This window comes from Hoplias malabaricus, chromosome Y, assembly GCF_029633855.1.
Source record: "Hoplias malabaricus isolate fHopMal1 chromosome Y, fHopMal1.hap1, whole genome shotgun sequence".
Taxonomy (NCBI): Eukaryota; Metazoa; Chordata; class Actinopteri; order Characiformes; family Erythrinidae; genus Hoplias; species Hoplias malabaricus.
Window position 1 is genome coordinate 73,209,562 of NC_089820.1, and position 19,121 is coordinate 73,228,682.

General features: G+C 39.8%; 2 protein-coding genes across 2 annotated transcripts; one reads left to right on the forward strand and one right to left on the reverse strand.

Annotated features, from left to right (window-relative positions):
• The first annotated feature begins 456 nt into the window (after positions 1-456).
• On the forward strand, positions 457-6,327 carry LOC136679055 (cell division cycle protein 20 homolog). Its single transcript, XM_066657332.1, has 11 exons — positions 457-615; positions 1,394-1,589; positions 1,972-2,117; positions 2,208-2,307; positions 2,490-2,612; positions 2,693-2,889; positions 3,089-3,183; positions 3,868-4,090; positions 4,571-4,696; positions 4,781-4,898; positions 5,637-6,327. The coding sequence occupies exons 2-11, from the start codon at positions 1,400-1,402 to the stop codon at positions 5,795-5,797; spliced, it is 1,479 nt and encodes a 492-aa protein (XP_066513429.1). The 5' UTR covers positions 457-615; positions 1,394-1,399; the 3' UTR covers positions 5,798-6,327.
• Positions 6,328-7,378: 1,051 nt separating this feature from the next.
• LOC136678136 (very long chain fatty acid elongase 1-like) lies at positions 7,379-18,899 on the reverse strand. Its single transcript, XM_066656015.1, has 8 exons — positions 18,608-18,899; positions 15,012-15,102; positions 13,895-14,085; positions 13,231-13,311; positions 11,864-11,920; positions 11,066-11,171; positions 9,593-9,732; positions 7,379-8,945 (listed from the first exon to the last, which is right to left on the reverse strand). The coding sequence occupies exons 2-8, from the start codon at positions 15,067-15,069 to the stop codon at positions 8,637-8,639; spliced, it is 942 nt and encodes a 313-aa protein (XP_066512112.1). The 5' UTR covers positions 15,070-15,102; positions 18,608-18,899; the 3' UTR covers positions 7,379-8,636.
• Between the last annotated feature and the right edge of the window lie 222 nt (positions 18,900-19,121).

The following is a 19,121-nucleotide window of genomic DNA, read 5'->3' on the forward strand; positions in this document are numbered from 1 at the left end:
TGTAAACAGTATAGTACAGTTTTAAACTAAATGTAGCAGTTTGTCATTATTTAATGAAATTTAAAGTAAAAAAGAAACATTACTACGTGACGTTATTTGAAAGAAATCCAATCTATTTGTTATAATTTCGTTTAGCTTTGATTTTCTAAACCGATAAGAAACCAGTTTTAAATTTGCCCCAAATTACACTCCAAAACAACAAGAATTGTATTATTTTCTATTTTACATAAAAGTCCCTTTATGGCTAAATTTTAACCGTGACCACTAGAGGATGCCAAACTCCGCTGGTAAAGAAAGGTCGGCGCCGGCGTCATTGCTCTAAAGCTCTGACTCTTCCAATCAGATTCGGGAATTATGTGTGGTTGTCATAGAAACTGGAAAAATAAGTATTTGAATTGACCAATGAGGGTGGCCGGTTCAGGCATTTAAAATGGGAGAGGGCTGTGGAGCTAAGTTTATACTGGACCGTTGAAGAGAGATATCTGAACGAGAGCTGATTTTAACCGATTATAAACTGATTTTAGAGTAAGGCGGAGAGAAATAAACGGGTTTTATTAACGTCTGCTGTTGAACTGAGGTCACTGTGCTTAATCTAAGCGAGGGTCGGAGTTTCGGGTAAGTTATTTAGCGCTACAGTGGAAGTTTTTTTTTCAGGTTTTAAAAAGTCCTTTTCAGGCGCCTGGGTATGAGAGATTTTGGCAGTTAAGTAAGCTCGGGGCTGTTTGGAGGATTATTTGACCTAGAAATACTGCTGTAACTTCTAACCAGAGAGAGCTAAAGTTTTCTATATTGGTTGTAAATTTGAATTAACACAGGCGTTTAAGACATAGCTTAAGTGAGAGTTTAAGGTGGATTTGCAGTTAAGTAACTGCTATATGAAGAAAAATCCGCAAAGTCTATGCAGATTCTTTTTGCTTAAAAGACAAAGATAGTATAGTGTAACGTAAATATGGCAAAATAGTTGTAATATAGGTTAGCTAATGTTTTTACTTTCTTGTGTATTCTGATGTTTTATCGCTCAAAACCACATTTAATGCTAAGAGTTTGATTAATATATTTAGGTTTTATACTGTTGCAGCAGGGTGCCTTGCTAAGATTCTGCATATAAAGTGTTTCAGCTTGAGTTGTTTTTGAATGAGGTGCAATCCAGGGCGTCCAGTCAGCACAGAACACATTGTATCTCATCTTTAGAAGGCCTCCTTAATCTTAAGGGACAATTGAAGATTGGAGGATAGTTTCTGAGGCATAAAATCACAAAACACAGAACTAAATATAAGGAAAATACGAGATCAAAACTGGATAATGGAGTTTATTTGTTTTAGCACATGGGACGTTAATGAATCAACTTGCGTATAGTGGTTTATATGATTGTTTATTCCTTTTCTTCTTTCAGCTTACCATGTCACATTTTGGGTTTGAGAGTGACATCCACAGTGTCCTGAAGCTGGACATGCCCATAACCAACGCTCCGATGGCTAGATGGCAGAGGAAGGCCAGCATTTCAACTTCAACATCCTCAGGATCTCTGTCTCCAAACAAGAGCAACAATCGCTCCCTGAGCATATCCAAAACCCCCAGCAAAACTCCAGGTACAGAGGATTTATGAAATGCTTTTAAAAATGTTTACACAAAAAGCAATTTTATTTAGTTTCTTTTTTTCATCGCTAAGATGGCCTGTAATTTGGGCATTGTCACTGAAAAGTGTCAATCACATTTTTAACCTCAGCTGGGAGGAACAGTTAAAAGCAGCTGGTCTGAACATCTTGACCCAAAGTAGAGTGGGCATAAGGCTGAGCTGTGCCATATAGGTTGATAAATATTTAATGTCTTTTAAAACAACCGTAGGTAGCATTTTTATCTTAAATGCATCATCAAAGTCTTACCTACTGTTGCTTTAAATGTTAAGAATGTTTAGTGTTTATGCCCTGTACTGAATTTTTTATTTTTTCCTGTGTTTGACTTTTTAAACAGGGAAAAATGGTAAGACCCAGAACACTCCCTCGAAGGCAGGAGGAGATCGCTTCATTCCAGTGAGAAATGCTAAACAGATGGACGTAGCAAGTTTTCTTCTCTCTAAAGAGAATGAGCCTGCTGAGGAGAACACTTCAGAGCCTTCAGTAAGATCTTCACTAGAGCTAACACTTTATAAACCTTCTGTTCAGATATCAGAACTGTCAGTGATGCATATATTTTTCCTATAACCACAGCAAGCCAATCAGAAGGCTTGGTCAGTGACACTAAATGGATACGATCTGGAGGAGGCAAAGATCCTGCATTTAGGAGGAAAGCCACTCAACGCTCCTGAGGGTGAGATCAGCTTTGTTGTTTTTCTATTAGGTAAATTTGGGCCTGGTACCTGGAATCAGCTTTAGTAACTGTGAGCAGAGTAGGGGCTAGACCTGTGACATGCAAGCCTTAGTCATCACACTACATGATGTAACCGAGTGTTTGAGTTCCATAAAATAAATGGGTCCCCTCACCTCCCACAGGTTACCAGAACAACCTTAAAGTGCTCTACAGCCAAGTCTCCACACCCGTTTCTGTCAAGAGCCGCTACATTTCCTCCGTTCCAGAGAGGATTCTGGACGCTCCGGCGCTCAGGAATGATTTCTGTAAGTTGGCAATAACTAATATTATAATTTATTAACAATACTATATCAGGTTTATGCTGATTCTCAGCTTTTTGTTGCAGACCTGAACCTGATGGACTGGGGAAGGGAGAACATGCTCGCTGTGGCGCTCTCAGGAAACGTTTACGTGTGGGATGCTGTTCAGGGAGATATTCTTCTGCTGAAGCAGATGGAGGATGAAAATGGTTACATTAGCTCCCTCTCCTGGAGCAAAGACGGAAGCTTCCTGGCCATCGGAACAAGCGACTGCATAGTAGAGGTAGCTAACCTGCACGTTCTGCCCTTTATTCTTGATTCTTATTTTGATAGAGCAAGCATGCTCACGCACTCATTTAAACCAAGCAATCCATCAATTTCTCCACTGACCCATGTTGTGTGATGGTCCCTAACACTTAAGCAAAAGAGAATGTTAGGGAAAAAATGATCAAATAATGGCTTAGTTTTTGCCTTCTTTCTAGCTGTGGGACGTTGTTAGTCAGAAGCGTTTGCGACGTATGGAAGGACACAGAGCCAGAGTTGGCTGCTTGAGCTGGAATGATCACATACTGTCCAGGTAAATGCAGTCCACCTCACTCTAAAGATGTCTGAAAGCACACTTTAATACATGGCTACACGTGTGCATAAAGTTGTACGCTAGAGGGCAGTCGTCCACAAAGTACAGAAAAACAGACATCTGCTCCTCTGTAGTGTTGAATTTGCTTCTGATTTTAATGCTGTCACAGGTGTTTAACATCACGCTAAGGGTGAATCCCATTTAATTTTATCCCAACCTCTTATGATTCTCAACCTAGCCCCCCCCCCTAAATAAATCCAGACAGCTTCAACCCTAAGCAAACCAGTGGTAGGGCTTAATTTGTTTGGCGTTTTCCTGGTGTTGCTCATTAAAATGTTGCTCAGGGACTTGCATACAGGTAATTTACAGAAGAATTTGAAAATTTAATGTGAATGTAGAACTGTCATTGTTCAACATAAAACAAAATACATCTTTTGCATTTAACCCATCTGTGGCAGTGAATACACTAGTGCCCTAGGGGCTGTGAACACACCAAGTGATGGGAAGCCATCCTGCCGCCTGGCGAGCAGTTGTCGGTTCAGTTGCATTTGCTCAAGTGCATCTGAGCCATGGATTTAGGGGAGGAGGGCTATGCTCTTCACAACAGCTTTCACTTCTAAACCCTATTAACCATTTGGGCCACGGCTGCCCAGTCAATTTAATATTATGTCTCTGCTGTGACAGTGGTTGCCGGTCAGGTCTGATCCACCACCATGACGTCAGAGTTGCTGACCATCATGTGAGCACTCTGAGGGGACACGCTCAGGAGGTGTGTGGACTCACCTGGTCTCCAGACGGACGCTTCCTGGCCAGCGGTGGAAATGATAACACTGTCAACGTCTGGTCAGGTGTTCAGGGAGCAAGCAATCCAGTGCACAGGTTTGCTGAACACGAAGGAGCAGTAAAGGTGAGGGCATGTTTATTGCAAGAATGAAATGGATCTCCGTGTGGTGCATTTCCTTACTGAGTAACAAGCCAGTTTTGTCCGAGTGGGCTGAAAAGCTCTGAACGTCCCTTTGTGGAGCAGGTTCTGAATTTAAGGCAGTGAGTGATACAAGTCAGATCTATGGTGGTTTTTATTCCACAATCCTAATGGAAATCTAAATGACTTTCATGTGTTGGAACTAGTTCCAACTAGTGGTGTTTTATAGGCCAAATATAGGAAGGTTTAATCATTCTTGGCCTTCAAGGATAAAGTCATATTTAGTGACTGCGTCACAGGAGGGCTGTTGTGCTTTTTCTATTTTTTAAATTAATTTAAATATTAATATACATTAAGTACTAACAATATATTTTATATAATGTAAGGTTGCAAAATGTCAGCTATTGGTGTGTAGCAGTTTGGCTATTTTCGTGATGTATGTATTGAAACCTTTGCTCTGTCCAGGCCTTGGCCTGGTGTCAATGGCAGTCCAATATTCTTGCGTCTGGAGGAGGAATGAGTGACCGACACATTCGCATCTGGAACGTCAACAGTGGCTCGTGCATCAGCGCCTGGGACACGCAATCTCAGGTCGGGGTCAAACCAACACACCTGAGATAGAAACATGAGCATGCTACAAATCTGAAACCCACTAATATTTACTTAATCTTTTAGATCTCATCACTGGTGTTTGCACCAAACCACAAAGAGCTGGTGTCAGGTCATGGCTTCTCTCATGACAAGATATTCATCTGGAAATATCCCTCTCTTACCAAAGTCGGAGAACTCGCAGGTAAGAGTTTTGAGGCCTGAAATGCTTTGTTTTTTTTTTTAAAGGATTAGAGTAAATTTGATGGCTTCAGATTTCCGCTAAAGCCAGGAATACACTGCAGATTCAGCCCATTTTGCAACCAGTTTGTTCATCACAGATTAATCTATAGGTTCAGACCTAATTTCAGCTTTGTTAGCAGTGGGGATTTAACTGCCCAAGCTGAATGGAGAGCTCTCTAATCGATAAACGTCATGTTCAAGAGCAGTGGCTAGATATGCAATTTCAGTTGTCATCCAGGCTTTAGATTTCTGAAATGAGTGTCTGCTTAGTCTGCCCTCTGAATGTCTGACACTTCCAGTGCGTTAAGTTAGCTCCACCATCAGGATTCTGCCTGTTGAATTTTGATTAGCTCTGTGCCACTGCCATGTCAGGCCAAAATGGCAGACTTGATTGATTCTTTTGCATGTCATTCAAATTTATTTCCTAAAGTAGTGGTGAAAAGAACCAGACTAAGGCATGGTTCCTTAGTTCAAGACCTATTTAGTGTCTGTAGTTGCTGCTTTTGCTTTGTAGCTCAGCATTAGTTACAATGCTACATTAACTTCCAGTACTTGTTGACTACAGTAGCTCCAGGTTTAAAATTAAAGGTATCAGACATCAGCCACTTTGATTTACTAAAGGACAATTCAAGCATAACCCTCAATTGTGTGTGTTTTTTTTTTTTTTTTTTTTTTTTTTTTTTTTTTTTCCCCTCCCCAGGTCATGAAGGGAGGATCTTGAACTTGGCCTTGAGTCCTGATTGTACCACACTGGCATCCATCAGCTCAGACGAATCTATCCGTCTCTGGAAGAGTTTTGAAAAGGATCCAACCAAAAAACCCAAACCCAGCAGCAGTCTCATTCAGCAGCACATCAGATAAAACCGTTTTAATGCACCTTTGTCAGTGATTAATTTATGCAAAGTAATGTGTTTTTGTAAATCTGAAATAAAGTTAAGTTTAGACTCCTTTAACACGGTCTCAGAACTCAGCCCTGCTTTTTGTGAGAGCAGCTAAAGGAGCAGTGTTTTCTCCATTGATACACTTTAGGAAAAAGCTCATACTGGCACGTAGTGTCTGAGCTCAATGCACGTTTATTTTAAACATTGCTGCCTCCATGTGGGGAACCTGTTCTGTGGAGCATATTTTGGTTCTTTCAGGGACTTTAATTTTATCAATGTAAAAATGTAAAATGTGTTTCAGAACTAAAGTTGTTTCAATTTTATTTTTTCCCCCTTTCCCTGGGATGTAGTGGGTTGTTTGCTGTCCACATGTGGTCAATTTAAATTAAAGATTGTGAATTATTTCTAATAAATTCATAATGTTTTTAAAACCCGACTGTACCATAAGTTACATAATTAAAATAACATAATTTTACAAAATTACAGACAAGTGAAATGTAATGTTTTGCTGAGATTTAGTTGATTTGGGAGGGTTCTGTGTCATTTTTTTGTATTAAATGTTTATGTAATGAATAAAGTAGATATTAACATTTGTCTTGGGGAGGTCCTGTCTATTACAATAAATTATAAAAAAAAAAAACCTTTAACAAAACAGGGTCATTGAGGGTCCTCCTAGTACTCCTAAGCCAATCACAGCACGGTGGTGCAGCAGGTAGTGTTGCAGTTACACAGCTCCAGAGGTTGTGGGTTCAAGTCCTGCTCTGGGTGAGTGTGAGGAGCATGGTGTGTTCTGCCCATGTCTGTGTGGGTTTCCTCCCATATTGGTAGGTTGATTGGTGACTCAAGTGTTGTGAATGTGTGTTGCCTTATGAAGGACTGGCGCCCCCTCCAGGGTATATTGCCACATTGCACCCAATGATTCCAGGAAGGCCCTGGACCCACCGTAACCCTAAACTGGATAAGCGGTTACAATGAATGAATGTCACTGAATATTTAACACCTTATTTTATCTACTTAAACCTGCTGCATAGTCAAGATTATGGGTTACATTTGTGTGTAGCCTTCTCCATGTTTGTGTACTCTCTGGGCAGCACCCAGTGATGTCACTCAAATCTGTAAACGATTTCCTGGGTAGTGTACTCCGGTGCATCCCCGGCTGGAAGATGCTTCGGGGATTTTAAGTATCATAATGCATCAAGACGGTGTCTCTATTTCTTTCCAGGTCATGGAGAAGAGGATTAGAAGGAAAATGCAATAATTTTTAGGGTTTCTGGAAGCATCTCTGGAATCAGATCACCACACACTCACCCAGTCTCTCACACACCTGTGGAGTGTTTCATACAATTTTGTCCACAAATGCCAAGTGTTGCCCTGGTCAGAGTCTGATGCTGGGGGTGTTTCAGTTGTTCTACAAAGTAGAATATAGGAGTTATCTGGATGTAAATCCCAATTTAAGGACTGGCCAATCCCTCAGCTCTTTTCCTATTGGACATACTCTTTTTTTTTTTTTTGGACTGAAATAAATTCAAAGGCCCAGACAATTCCTATAAAAGTGATACTGCAACAGCTTCACAACAAACGCTTTTTAAACAGGCATCGCCTTCATGTTTAACATAAAAAATTTATTTAAGTTACACATACATTAAAAAAACATGTCATCAAATCAATCCCACCTAAATAACTTTGAACACTATTTATTTACAGTCGTATTTAATTCTCTCTGTGAGGAAATATACACCGTTTTCAAGCCATCAGGAGCGTCATCTTTAAGCTGTGAGTGGAGGTCTGATAACAGACAGGCTTTTACTGTAATACATTAATAATCTTTAGCAAGTAAAATCCACTTAAATCTTGTCAGTGTGTCTGATATTTCTGATTCTGAGAGATTTGGAAGAATGTTATAGAGTTATTTCACCTAATTTCAGATGTTTTGTGCTCGTTTAAGTTCCTTTGAACCAGTGTAAAAAGTCTTATTCCCTAAAATGGGGGAATAATAAATTTGCCAAACGTATTAGACACTTCCACTGCATAACATCACTTTAAACAAGTAAAACTCTTCACAAACAGGTGAATAACTTTAGAACATTCTTACAGCATTCTCAGCACCAGGAATATCAGAGATGAAGTACATATTTAAGACATTTTCACTTCAGAACAGATCATTTTTACAGCGCACCAAGCCATGCTCCAGAACAACTTCAGTGAAATCAGCAGAAATCTTCTCATCATGTGTTGTGCTCCCCAGTCAGACTGTCGGAAAACCAGAGCGTCAATAAATACAAAGATAAAGAAGTGATCGCCGCATGGTGTGTGCCTTCGTCATCTCCCGTGCAATCACACAACAAACTGCGAATAATGATCTCTGAGCAGGTTTAAAAAAAAAAAAATCTTAAATCAAGTGGATATCTCTCTTTCTTCATCCTAAGATGATTCTGATATTATTCACCTCTTTCTGGACATTTTATTAGTTTAATGTCATTTTATCCAGAGAAAGACTCATCTACCAGTTGTAGTCCCCAAATGAACCAGTTTATGGTCAATATAGTGGGTAAAAGACACTTTGACTGCATAAAATGACACATAAGCACAAGATACGCATCCAGAAATAGGTGAATACTCTTATAATATTCTTACAACACTCTCATAATGAGAAATATCAGATTTCGCTGCAAAAACAAAGATCTGATCAAGTGACATGTCCACATCAATAAGGAACAGGATGTTCTGCTTGTGAACGTGTGACTGAGTCTTCTGAGTGCTTTTTTTTTCTTTTTCTTTTTTTTTTCTTTTAACGTTTTTTAAATGGTCCCAAGCCTTATTCAGACCTCCTTCACTTTCCCATTCTGAGCAAATCCATTGCTGTAGTGGACAGAGCCATTTTCCAGGGATTTCCCGTTGGCTACGACCACCACCTCTCCGTTAGTGAAGCCGTTCTGCTTGGCTTTCTCCTCGTTTGAGACTGGGAGCCTCTTCCCCTTCACGTAAGCCTGGATCCAGAAGTTGGAGAAGAGCACGAAGAAGAACATGCCGTAGATCCAGATCAAGTGGATGAAGATGGGCACCTGGTAGTCGCACTTCTCCATGAAATAATACTGAGAGATGTGGACGGACACCACAATGAACTGAGTCTGTGGACAGAGGCCAATAAGAGACACACAAATTAATTAAGGCTCAGATTCATTTTTCTGACACAGTGGTGGTGAATGGAACTAGACGTCATTCTAAAGAATGATGTTTTTAATAAGACAATTAAAACAGTTAAGAGCCGACACTTTTTCCATCATCAACATCACCACTTTTTAAGCTCTTTAGACAGTGGGGAGGGAGAAAAATGCTGGGTTTGTGTTGTAGGTGTGGAGATGCTTGGTTCTATTCACCAACATTATGTGCCTGCTCCCCCAGATTCTCTTATCCATTTTTCTCAATAAGAAAATAAATGCAACATCAGCCTCATGCACACATTTTATGAAGACTGAAAAATAATATATGCTGTCAATTTATCAATTATGATATAATTTGATATCTCCATGTCTACTCTGTCTATTGACATTAATGCAAACCTGCCCTGGCATCTAAAGCCTGCACTTTTCACAGAAGTTGAGAGCCATAAAGGCACAACTGTGTAGCTTTGTAGCTCCAGTGACAAATTAAGGGAGAACATGTGTTGTATCTGATTGGCTTTCAACCGTGAGGTAACTGTGACGAAATGGCTTTAATGTTTTATGGGTTGTTTTCTTTTTTAGAGAGCTATTGTTGTAAAGAAACAGGTACTGACCAGTTGGATTGCCGTCATGTATTTCTTCCACCAGAGAAACTTCTGGAAGCGAGGTCCGGCCGCTGAGAGGCCGTAGTATGTGTACATGATCACATGAACCGTTGCATTCACCATCGCATGGAAAGAACCCATTCCTCCCTCTGCAATACACAAATAAGAGAGAGAGAGAGAGAGAGAGAGAGAGAGAGAGAGAGAGAGACCCCATTAACATTAAACACATTAAAGAAACAGAGCCGTTATTTAAAGCTATTCCTTCAAACTAGGGCCATGTTTATATGTAACAGACCAAGACAAAGTTCTGTTGAAATAAAGTGTTCATATTGGGAGATCACAAGGAAACTATGCAGTGATCGTCAGAGAACAAACTTTGTCTTTATTGGTTCATGAGAAATTTTAGTTGCGATCGTCAGATACCATTTTTTTTTCATTTGAAGAAAACTGAAAAAAAATTTGAATTTCATTTTAAAATAACAAGAAAACATTTACTTTGAGATTTTGGAAGAAATCATGAGAAAACTGCTTTAGTTTTTATCCTGAGATCTTGACGTTATTTTCAGAGGAACAGAATTAGCCCAAGGCTATGGAGGGTTTTTTGTGACAATATTATATAATTAAATGAATAAAGAAATAATTAATTTAAAAGGAGAATTAATTCATTAAATAATTTACATTTGAAATAAAAGCTTAAATAATTGTATGTGATTTATTTAGAAATATATATTTTTTAATTGCATTATACAAACCATTTAATTAACTATTTATATATTTATTTTATGCACCCTGCACCATGAAATAATTAAATCTGTCAACATAACCCATCATTCGTCAGTGGGCGGGCCTAACTCCAATCTGGACAGATTGATTGGCTAGATTGATCACGTACGTTAGATTCATATTTCCTGCCTGGAGTTAGTGCTAGCTATAGGTAGGCAATGATCCTAGCGTTAGCCAACAGCATAATGAAACATTTAATTAACTCTGTTTTTAATTCATTATTTATTTATTCATTTAATTATATAATATTGTCACAAAAAACCCTCCATACAAGGCTGCTCTAGACGTTGTATGAATCAGACAAAACACATTTGATTTTCTGCTGCAGTGTCACTTTATTATTGACATATTCAACGCTATATAATACAGGGTTACATCGTCCTCTCTTTTCCTCCGTCCACTCTCAGGTCCAGTAAGTGATGACCGAACAGTGTGTGTGTGTGTGTGTGTGTGTGTGAGAGAGAATCTCGTCCTCTGCTCTGGTGACAGCATAATGCATTTGTTATGGTTTAATGGGGACAGACAGTTTTAATGCAAAGGAAATGACACCGATTTAGCAAAACTCAACTTCAAGTTCATTTGAAAGAGATAAGTCTGTAGGTCAGGTCACTGAGTGTTTGAGTGACTGGGTGAGTGTTTGAAACAATCCACAGGTGTGAGTGACAGGGTGAGCATGATAATGAGTGAGGGAGGACTTACCTGGAGTGAGAGTGATGCCCCACCACCACGACCAGGGCATGAAGGAGTGATGAAAAATGTGCAGAAACGTCACCTGGCTGTGCTTCTTTCTCAAAACGAAAAACACCTAGGGGGACATAACAATAAACAGTAAGCTGGTAACATCTGCATGGCTCTCTCCTATTTGGTTTATGTTATAACAACAACAACAACACAAACAGCAACCTTACACTCAGCAAATTAGCTCTATACAACTAGTATACACAAGAAGAGAAAAAAAAAAGTCCCCCACATTAATTTGTCTCTCTCTTATTGGCCTTTGTCCACAGACTCATTGTGGTGTCTTCTAAAGTCCACATCTAGAGTAGATGTATTTTTGGGGCTTTTAAATAGTTGTATCTTTTTTACAGTACAGTTATTCCCTCCACAGGCCGACTTTCCCTATCACATTATGGATACTCTGTCAGCATAAGAATTCATTCATTCATAGTCAGTAACTGCTTATCCATCAGCATAAGAAATTAAAAGGAAATAATTTTGGTTTTGCAGAAGCCACAGACAAAATGTTTTACAACTTCAGAAATGCACTTATATACAGTATACAGAAAAAAATACTGTAAAATATCAGAATATTTTATCTTTAACAGCCATAATATGTACACAAAGTCATTTAAAGGTAAAAATGAAGCAAGTTATGCAGATTTCCAGAAAGTGAAGGAGCTGCGCTCCTATCCCACACAATGTGGAAATGTTAACAGTATGAAGTGTATATTCTTATAAAATAAATAAATAAATAAACAGAGAACAAAAGATTCTTACAGTGTCCAGAAGTTCAATGTATTTTGAAAAGTAGAACATGTATGCCGCCCTGACCATCTGCAGAAACAAAAACATGCAGCATTACTACATTTCATGACAATCACTTCCATGCCATGATGCATGTGATTAGATGATGCACCAACCAATCATCATCCATCACTAAACCCACTGTCTCCACCCATTTCTCCACCAGTGAGAGACAGAAGTCAGCTCTAGAGGGCACTGCTGGTTCCCACTGTGCACATGCTCTGTACTCCATTAACAGAAGAGTTTGTGTGGACCAATCTGTATCGGTTATAGTTTAGAAACTGACAGAGGTTACAGGAGTCAGCAAATGATGGTTCCTACATATACATTCATGGCATTTATCCCGAGTGAATTACAAATATTCTCACTCATCTACTATGAAAATGTCCTAATCTTGTTTGTATCAACTGGAATTCAAAAGATACCTCAAATCCAGATGCTGCCAAGTACAAAAGTCACTATGGGTACTCAGACACTCAATGCTCACATACTACAGTCTGTCTGAATGTCAAAAAAAGTAAGACATGGGTTCAATCATAAGCCTTTAATAAGCATATGATCAGAGCTGATTTAAGTACTCTTGAAAGAAATGGGTCTTCAGCCTCTGTTTGATGACAGCAAGTGACTACTGTTCAGACAGACAGGAGTTCACTCCGCCACTTAGGAGCGAGGACAGAAAATAAAAAGCCTGGATGCCTCTCTTCTGTTCTGTGCATCCTGAAATATGTTGGGTCAAACCATGTCAAACCAAGACTGGGTTTTGACCATAGCCATTATATACAGAGGGACAGGTCTATTTTGGCCTTTGTAGGTAGGCATCAGGGTTTTGATTCTGAAGAGAACACTACCTAAAACTGGGAGCTTGTGTCTGATTGGTGCCGCTGGATATTGTGGGAGGAGTCATCTGTGGACGGTTCCTAAATTGGGAGCTTGTGTCTGACAACTTGTGGAAACGGGGCTGGAGGTTTGCTTGTTCCATCCCCATGACCAGTAGGAGGATTGGGGTGGTGGGAGTGAAGGAACATCACTGTCTCCTCCCTCAACATCCACGGATGAGGGGCCTTGAAAGTGGCACCAAACCCTCAACTGCTCCTGGTGTTCCTGGTGTTTGTTCACTGCCTCTAGTGCACTGGTGTGTGCCTGTTCACTGCCACATTTCGTTACACAATGACCAGTAATTGTACATTTATGATTGGCTGTAGATGTTTCTCTTCTGCAGATCCTCTCATGACTGCAGGGCTTGTATGTTCCCCCCAAAAAAAGGTGTTGATGTGGGAAAATATTTGAGAACCCCTGCTAGAAACAGACAATAACAATAGCAGAACACAGACACTGCTTACTCTGAGAGCTTGTGGGCTGCTGGATGGGTCAATGAGGTCACATCTCCAGGTATATGTTGTTCCCCAACCAGACATCAGAAACTGAAGAACAGAGGGAGAAACACAGGCAACATTAAAGCTGACGTCAATTCAAATTTCACTAAACCATCCTTTTTCAAGACATTTTCAAAAGTTTAGACAACATGTACGATGAGACACAATGTGCATCATCAATGTGGAAAAGTATTAAACTAAAAGAGACACTCAGGAGCAGCTGCACAAGAGGTTAAAAGAACACCATGCTCAATGCTAAGCACAGCCTAGAAAGGTATAAAGACCCCAGCATTGGGCTGTGGAGCAGTGGAACTGTGTTTTCTGGGATGAGTTGGAGTGGTGTTTGTGATCCACATCTAATTCTCCAAAACCTGACCTCACTGGGGCTTACGAGGCTGAATGCCATCAAATCATCACAGAAAAGCACTTATATCTAGTATAACATTTTCCCAAAAAAGTAGAGACTGTCACAGCATCTCCTGATTAATGCCCCTCCAATTCAGGACATTTTGTCTGAAAATATTAAATTATTATTATATCATTATTAGGATTTGTTTAGTCTGTATTATCTGATAAAACCTGAGCATTAAACAAAGCACTGAATATTACCAAAAGCAGTAGAATAACTCACCTCATAAACGATGTAGGCATTAAAGAACACCATGCAGAAGTTGTAAATGACCATAATGGAGTGGAGGTTGTACGGTTTCCGACTGGCCATATACCGAGGCCCAACATACAGCACTAAAACCACGTAACCAATCAGAATCAGAGTCATCTGGATCGGACTCTGCATTAACGGGTATCCCCGAACCCTGTGGTCTGAAAAAACACACAAACACTCCTTCAATACATTCACCGACCACTTCATTAGGAAAAGCTTCACTTGTGGCCACTTCCTTAGAAACACTTTTGCCTTCAACAATCACCATTTTCAAAATTTACCAGCCATTTTACTGGAAAAATATTAAGTTGTTCTATTTTTAAAACAAACATTATTTATACACTGATAGTGTGTCTACTCAGGCCACTTTATTGTAAACATTTGGGCCCTCATACTCTGGCCTTTTCTTCTAGAGTCTGGCTTTATCTACCAATATATTTATAATCCTATACTCTGGACACATTATTAGAAACAGTCTAATTTTTTAACAGTCTATTTTTTAATTTTTTTTATACAGTGGCCACTTTCAGCCTTTGACCACTGACTGGCCCCTTTATCGGAAACACCCTGTCCATAATTTGGCCACTTTACTAGAAACAGTGCATTCTGTACTCAACATATCCTCGCTGTGAAAAAAAAACCTTCTTAACTTTCAGCAGAAGTCAATATAAAATGACTTTATTCCAAGTAACTTTGAAGCATTTCTATTGGTCGATTCATTGTGAAATTTTCACACAGTTTGAAGGACAGCTGCTTTGTTGAAATGGCGTAGTAAACTAAACATCCACAAACATGGAGTTACATGTTCACAGCGACAATATGTTCACATAACATTTTTTGAAAATACCTTTACATTTATACATCTACTCAATTGTAGACAATTTTCTTCCATTCATTGTCCAGTTTTTGTTTTAAATACTAATATGGAACTCCAGTGTAACCTCAGTGGTGATGTAAGTAACAAGGGCAGTGGACATGATCTTGAAAATAACTGAACAGTCACATAAATTGACCTAGTTTATGAGAAAGTGTCTTGTAAGCGGTGTTCATGATACAGAGGGAGGGACTGTGACAGTGCACTCACCTGTTCTTTTGATGAGATAGTCATAAAACTCAATGATGTTGGATATAACCTCCCCCATCCTTCCTTCTTTCAGTTCAGACGGCCAATAAACCTGCAGAAGAGCAGATGGACATGTGTTAGAGCTGCGTGTATAGTGAACAGATTATAGCTGCTTAGTGGCTGATGTGGATTTATTTTATCGGGGACACAGCAGCATGTCTGAGTAAACACTGACAGTGAAACATTAAAGTAAACAGGAAACACCTGGCCAGGTGCAGAGGATAATACTGAAAAGCTAGAGAGAGAGAGAGAGAGAGATAAAACACTCAAGCTAATGCAAAACTTAAAAACTTTATGGTTATTTTCATTTCTAGAGAAACTTAATAATGAGAATTGTGCACAGTGGTGGTGAATGGAACAAGATATTTGCCTCTAAATGCATCTCACAGAAAGTGATTATACTCAGTCATCAAATGGATTCTCACTATTCTTTATCATCATCATCTTTATCTGTGTTATAGATATTAATACACCTGGTTCCATTCACCAAAACTGGAAAGAAATTCTACAAATCAACCACAACACGCTTACAGGTTCTGGTCATAAAATTAGAATATCATGAAAAAGTTGATAAATTTCAGCAATTCCATTCAAAAAGTGAAACTTGTATATTATACTCATTCATTACACACAGACTGATATATTTCAAGTGTTCTTTGTATTTGATGATTATAACTGACAACTAATTAAAATTAATTCATTCATTCATTTTCTGTAACCGCTTATCCAGTTCAGGGTCGCGGTGGGTCCAGAGCCTACCTGGAATCATTGGGCACAAGGTAGGAATACACCCTGGAGGGGGCGCCAGTCCTTCACAGGGCAACACACACACACTCACACATTATGCCAAATTCAGTATCTCCGAAAACTGAACATTGTGAAAAGGTTCAATATTGAAGACACCTGGTGCCACACTGTAATCGGCTAAATAACTCAGAACACATGCAAAGGCTTTAAATGGTCTCTCAGTCTAGTTCTGTAGGTTACACAATCATGGGGAAGACTGCTGAATGGACAGTTGTCCAAAAGACGACCATTGACACCGTACACAAGCAGGGAAAGACACAAAAGTCATTGCAAAAGAGGCTGGCTGTTCACAGAGCTGTGTCCAAGCACATTAATAGAGAGGTGAAGGGAAGGAAAAGATGTGGTAGAAAAAAAAGTGTAAAAGCAATAGGGATAACCACACCCTGGAGAGGATTGTGAAACAAAACCCATTCAAAAATGTGGGGGAGATTCACAAAGACTGGACTGCAACTGGAGTTGGTGCTTCAAGAACCCCCACACACAGACGTATCCAAAACATGTCTTTCAGCTGTCGCATTCCTTGTCTCCAGCCACTCTTGAACAAGAGACAGTGTCAGAAGCATCTCACCTGGGCTAAAGACAAAAAGGACTGGACTGCTGCTAAGTGGTCCAAAGTTATGTTTTCTGATGAAAGTCAATTTTGCATTTCCTTTGGTAATCAAGGTCCCAGAGTCTGGAGGAAGAGAGAAGCACAGAATCCATGTTGCTTGAGGTCCAGTGTAAAGTTTCCACAGTCAGTGATGGTTTGGGGTGCCATGTCATCTGCTGGTGTTGGTCCACTGTGTTTTCTGAGGTCCAAGGTCAAAGCAGCTGTCTACCAGGATGTTTTAGAGCACTTCATGCTTCCTGCTGCTGACCAACTTTATGGAGATGCAGATTTCATTTTCCAACAGAACTTGGCACATTGGCACACAGTGACAAAGCTACCAGTACCTGGTTTAAGGACCATGGTATCCCTGTTCTTAATTGGCCAGCAAACTCACCTCACCTTAACCCCGTAGAAAATCTACTGGGTATTGTGAAGAGGAAGATGCAATACACCAGACTCAACAATGCAGAAGAGCTGAAGGCCACTATCAGAGCAACCTGGGCTCTCATAACACCTGGGCATTGCCACAGATAGATCGACTCCATGCCACGCCCCATTGCTGCACTAATTCAGGCAAAAGGAGCCCCAACTAAGTATTGAGTGCTGTACATGTTCACACTTTTAATTTGGCCAGCATTTCTAAAAATACTTTTTTGTATTGGTCTTAAGTAATATTCTAATTATTTGAGATACTGAATTTGGGATTTTCATTAGTTGTCAGTTATAATCATCAAATTAAAAGAAATAAACACTTGAAATATATCAGTCTGTGTGTAATGAATGAGTATATAAGTTTCACATTTTGAATGGAATTAATAAATCAACTAAAATAAATAAACTTTTTCATGATATTCTAATTTTATGACCAGCACCTGTATATCTAGAGCACCCGTATATCTAGCTTTCAAAGCAGTAAAAGAGGAGCACACTCCTGATTAATGCCCTTGAGTTCAGGACCTTTAGCTCCAGGCTCAGACCCAAGGCTTTAAGAGCCAGGTTTAGATCCAGGGCTTTAAACTCCAAGTTCAGACCCAGAAATTTCTCTCTGGGTTTTAACTTTAACTTTAAGTGGTAAAGGGATGGTTTTTAAATACAGGGATTAAGCCTTGTCTTGGATACTGAAGTTACTCAGTGATGCTGAAAGCCTTGTGTGTCTTGAGTGCTTAGTCACAGGGCGTGAGGCCATCCCAAAACCATGTGTGAGGACTCAGCTTATCCATTAAAACATGTTAAACAGGACACCCTGCTGCTGACAAAACCACATAGCACTGCCACTACATCATACCATGTGGGTCAGAGGTGAGCAGAGGGGGGGAAAATCAAAATTACACGAGACAGAAATGTGACCCTCAACTCCACACACATCATTTTAACACATTTTTAGGCCTTTAGATGGTTGTTCAAAATCACAGTCCTGGTTTTAAGGGTGTCAAATGTGCTTCAAGGAAGCATGTCCATTTAGTGTGGTGATAGATCAGTGGTGCCCTGACCTACACACTTCAAAATAATGGTGCCCCTATACAAAAAGGTACTTCTATGGTTTGGCTCCAGAATAACCATCTCAGGCCTCCCTCATAAACTTTGAAGTGAAGTAAATGTAAATCACTGCCAATAAACTTAACCCTGAAGCTGATACCATCAGATTATATCCTAAATTTAAACCATTAATTTAAACCCTGGGCTTAAATACAGAGGCTGGGTTCTCTCCTTTCAGTGGGAAAAAAATATCACTATTTAAAATGCTGTGTAGACCATGACTAAACCCAAAGCCTTAAATTGTGAGTCTAGACAGAAGTTTAAACCCTGAGCATAAATCTAGAGATTAAACCTAGGTTTTAGACCATGAAATTGAATCATGACTAAGAGCAAAGCCAGTCAGACTGGTGAGGTGAAATGTGTAGAAGTATCACAAAGAGAGAGAGAGAGAGGATGGTAGAGATGATAGAAAAACTACAGATTAAAGCTCAGATAAGCAGTAGAACAACAAAGGAAAAACAGAAAGAAATACAGCTTTAGCTTTAGATTTTCGACCTTAAACTCTCGTAAGGTGGCAGAGCTCTAAAAGCCTGCTTTAACAAGTGCCTGAAAAGCTCACACATAAACACTGACACCGGAAAACAGACAAATAAAAGAATGTCACATTTCTCAGAAGCTTTTTCACCTGTTGCGTTGATCCTCAGGCCCAGAGCTGGTTCCTTCACTGTCTGAGCCCCTCCAGCTTCTAAAACTCTCTCAAAATATCCAAAACTGTCTTCCAAAAGGAGTGGATGGCCCACCCCAGGCTAAAGGGAGATAAACTCTATGATCTGGGCTTTGTCCAGTCTCTCACTGCTGTGTGAATCCCTCCTAAATGTCCAATCCTAATGCAGAGCTGCTGCAGTGTGCAGTGACAGGCCAGAGACTGCCTGACTTTTCTTATTCACACTTTAAACTTGAACACTAGAGAATGAGCTTCAGTTAGTATTGAGACTACACCCACCAGTTTCTGACCACACCCTGCTTTTTAGCCTCCTTGACACGCCCACTCAGGCTCTTCCTATTGGCTCCTGTGTCAGTTGGCTCCGCCCACAGGCCTCAGGAGCATGGCTGGGGTGGTAGTATTATTCTGTAGAAGTGGGAGAGAGAGACAGTGGACTGAAAGAGCTCATTGTTGGGCTCCAGCGGTCAGTTGAGGA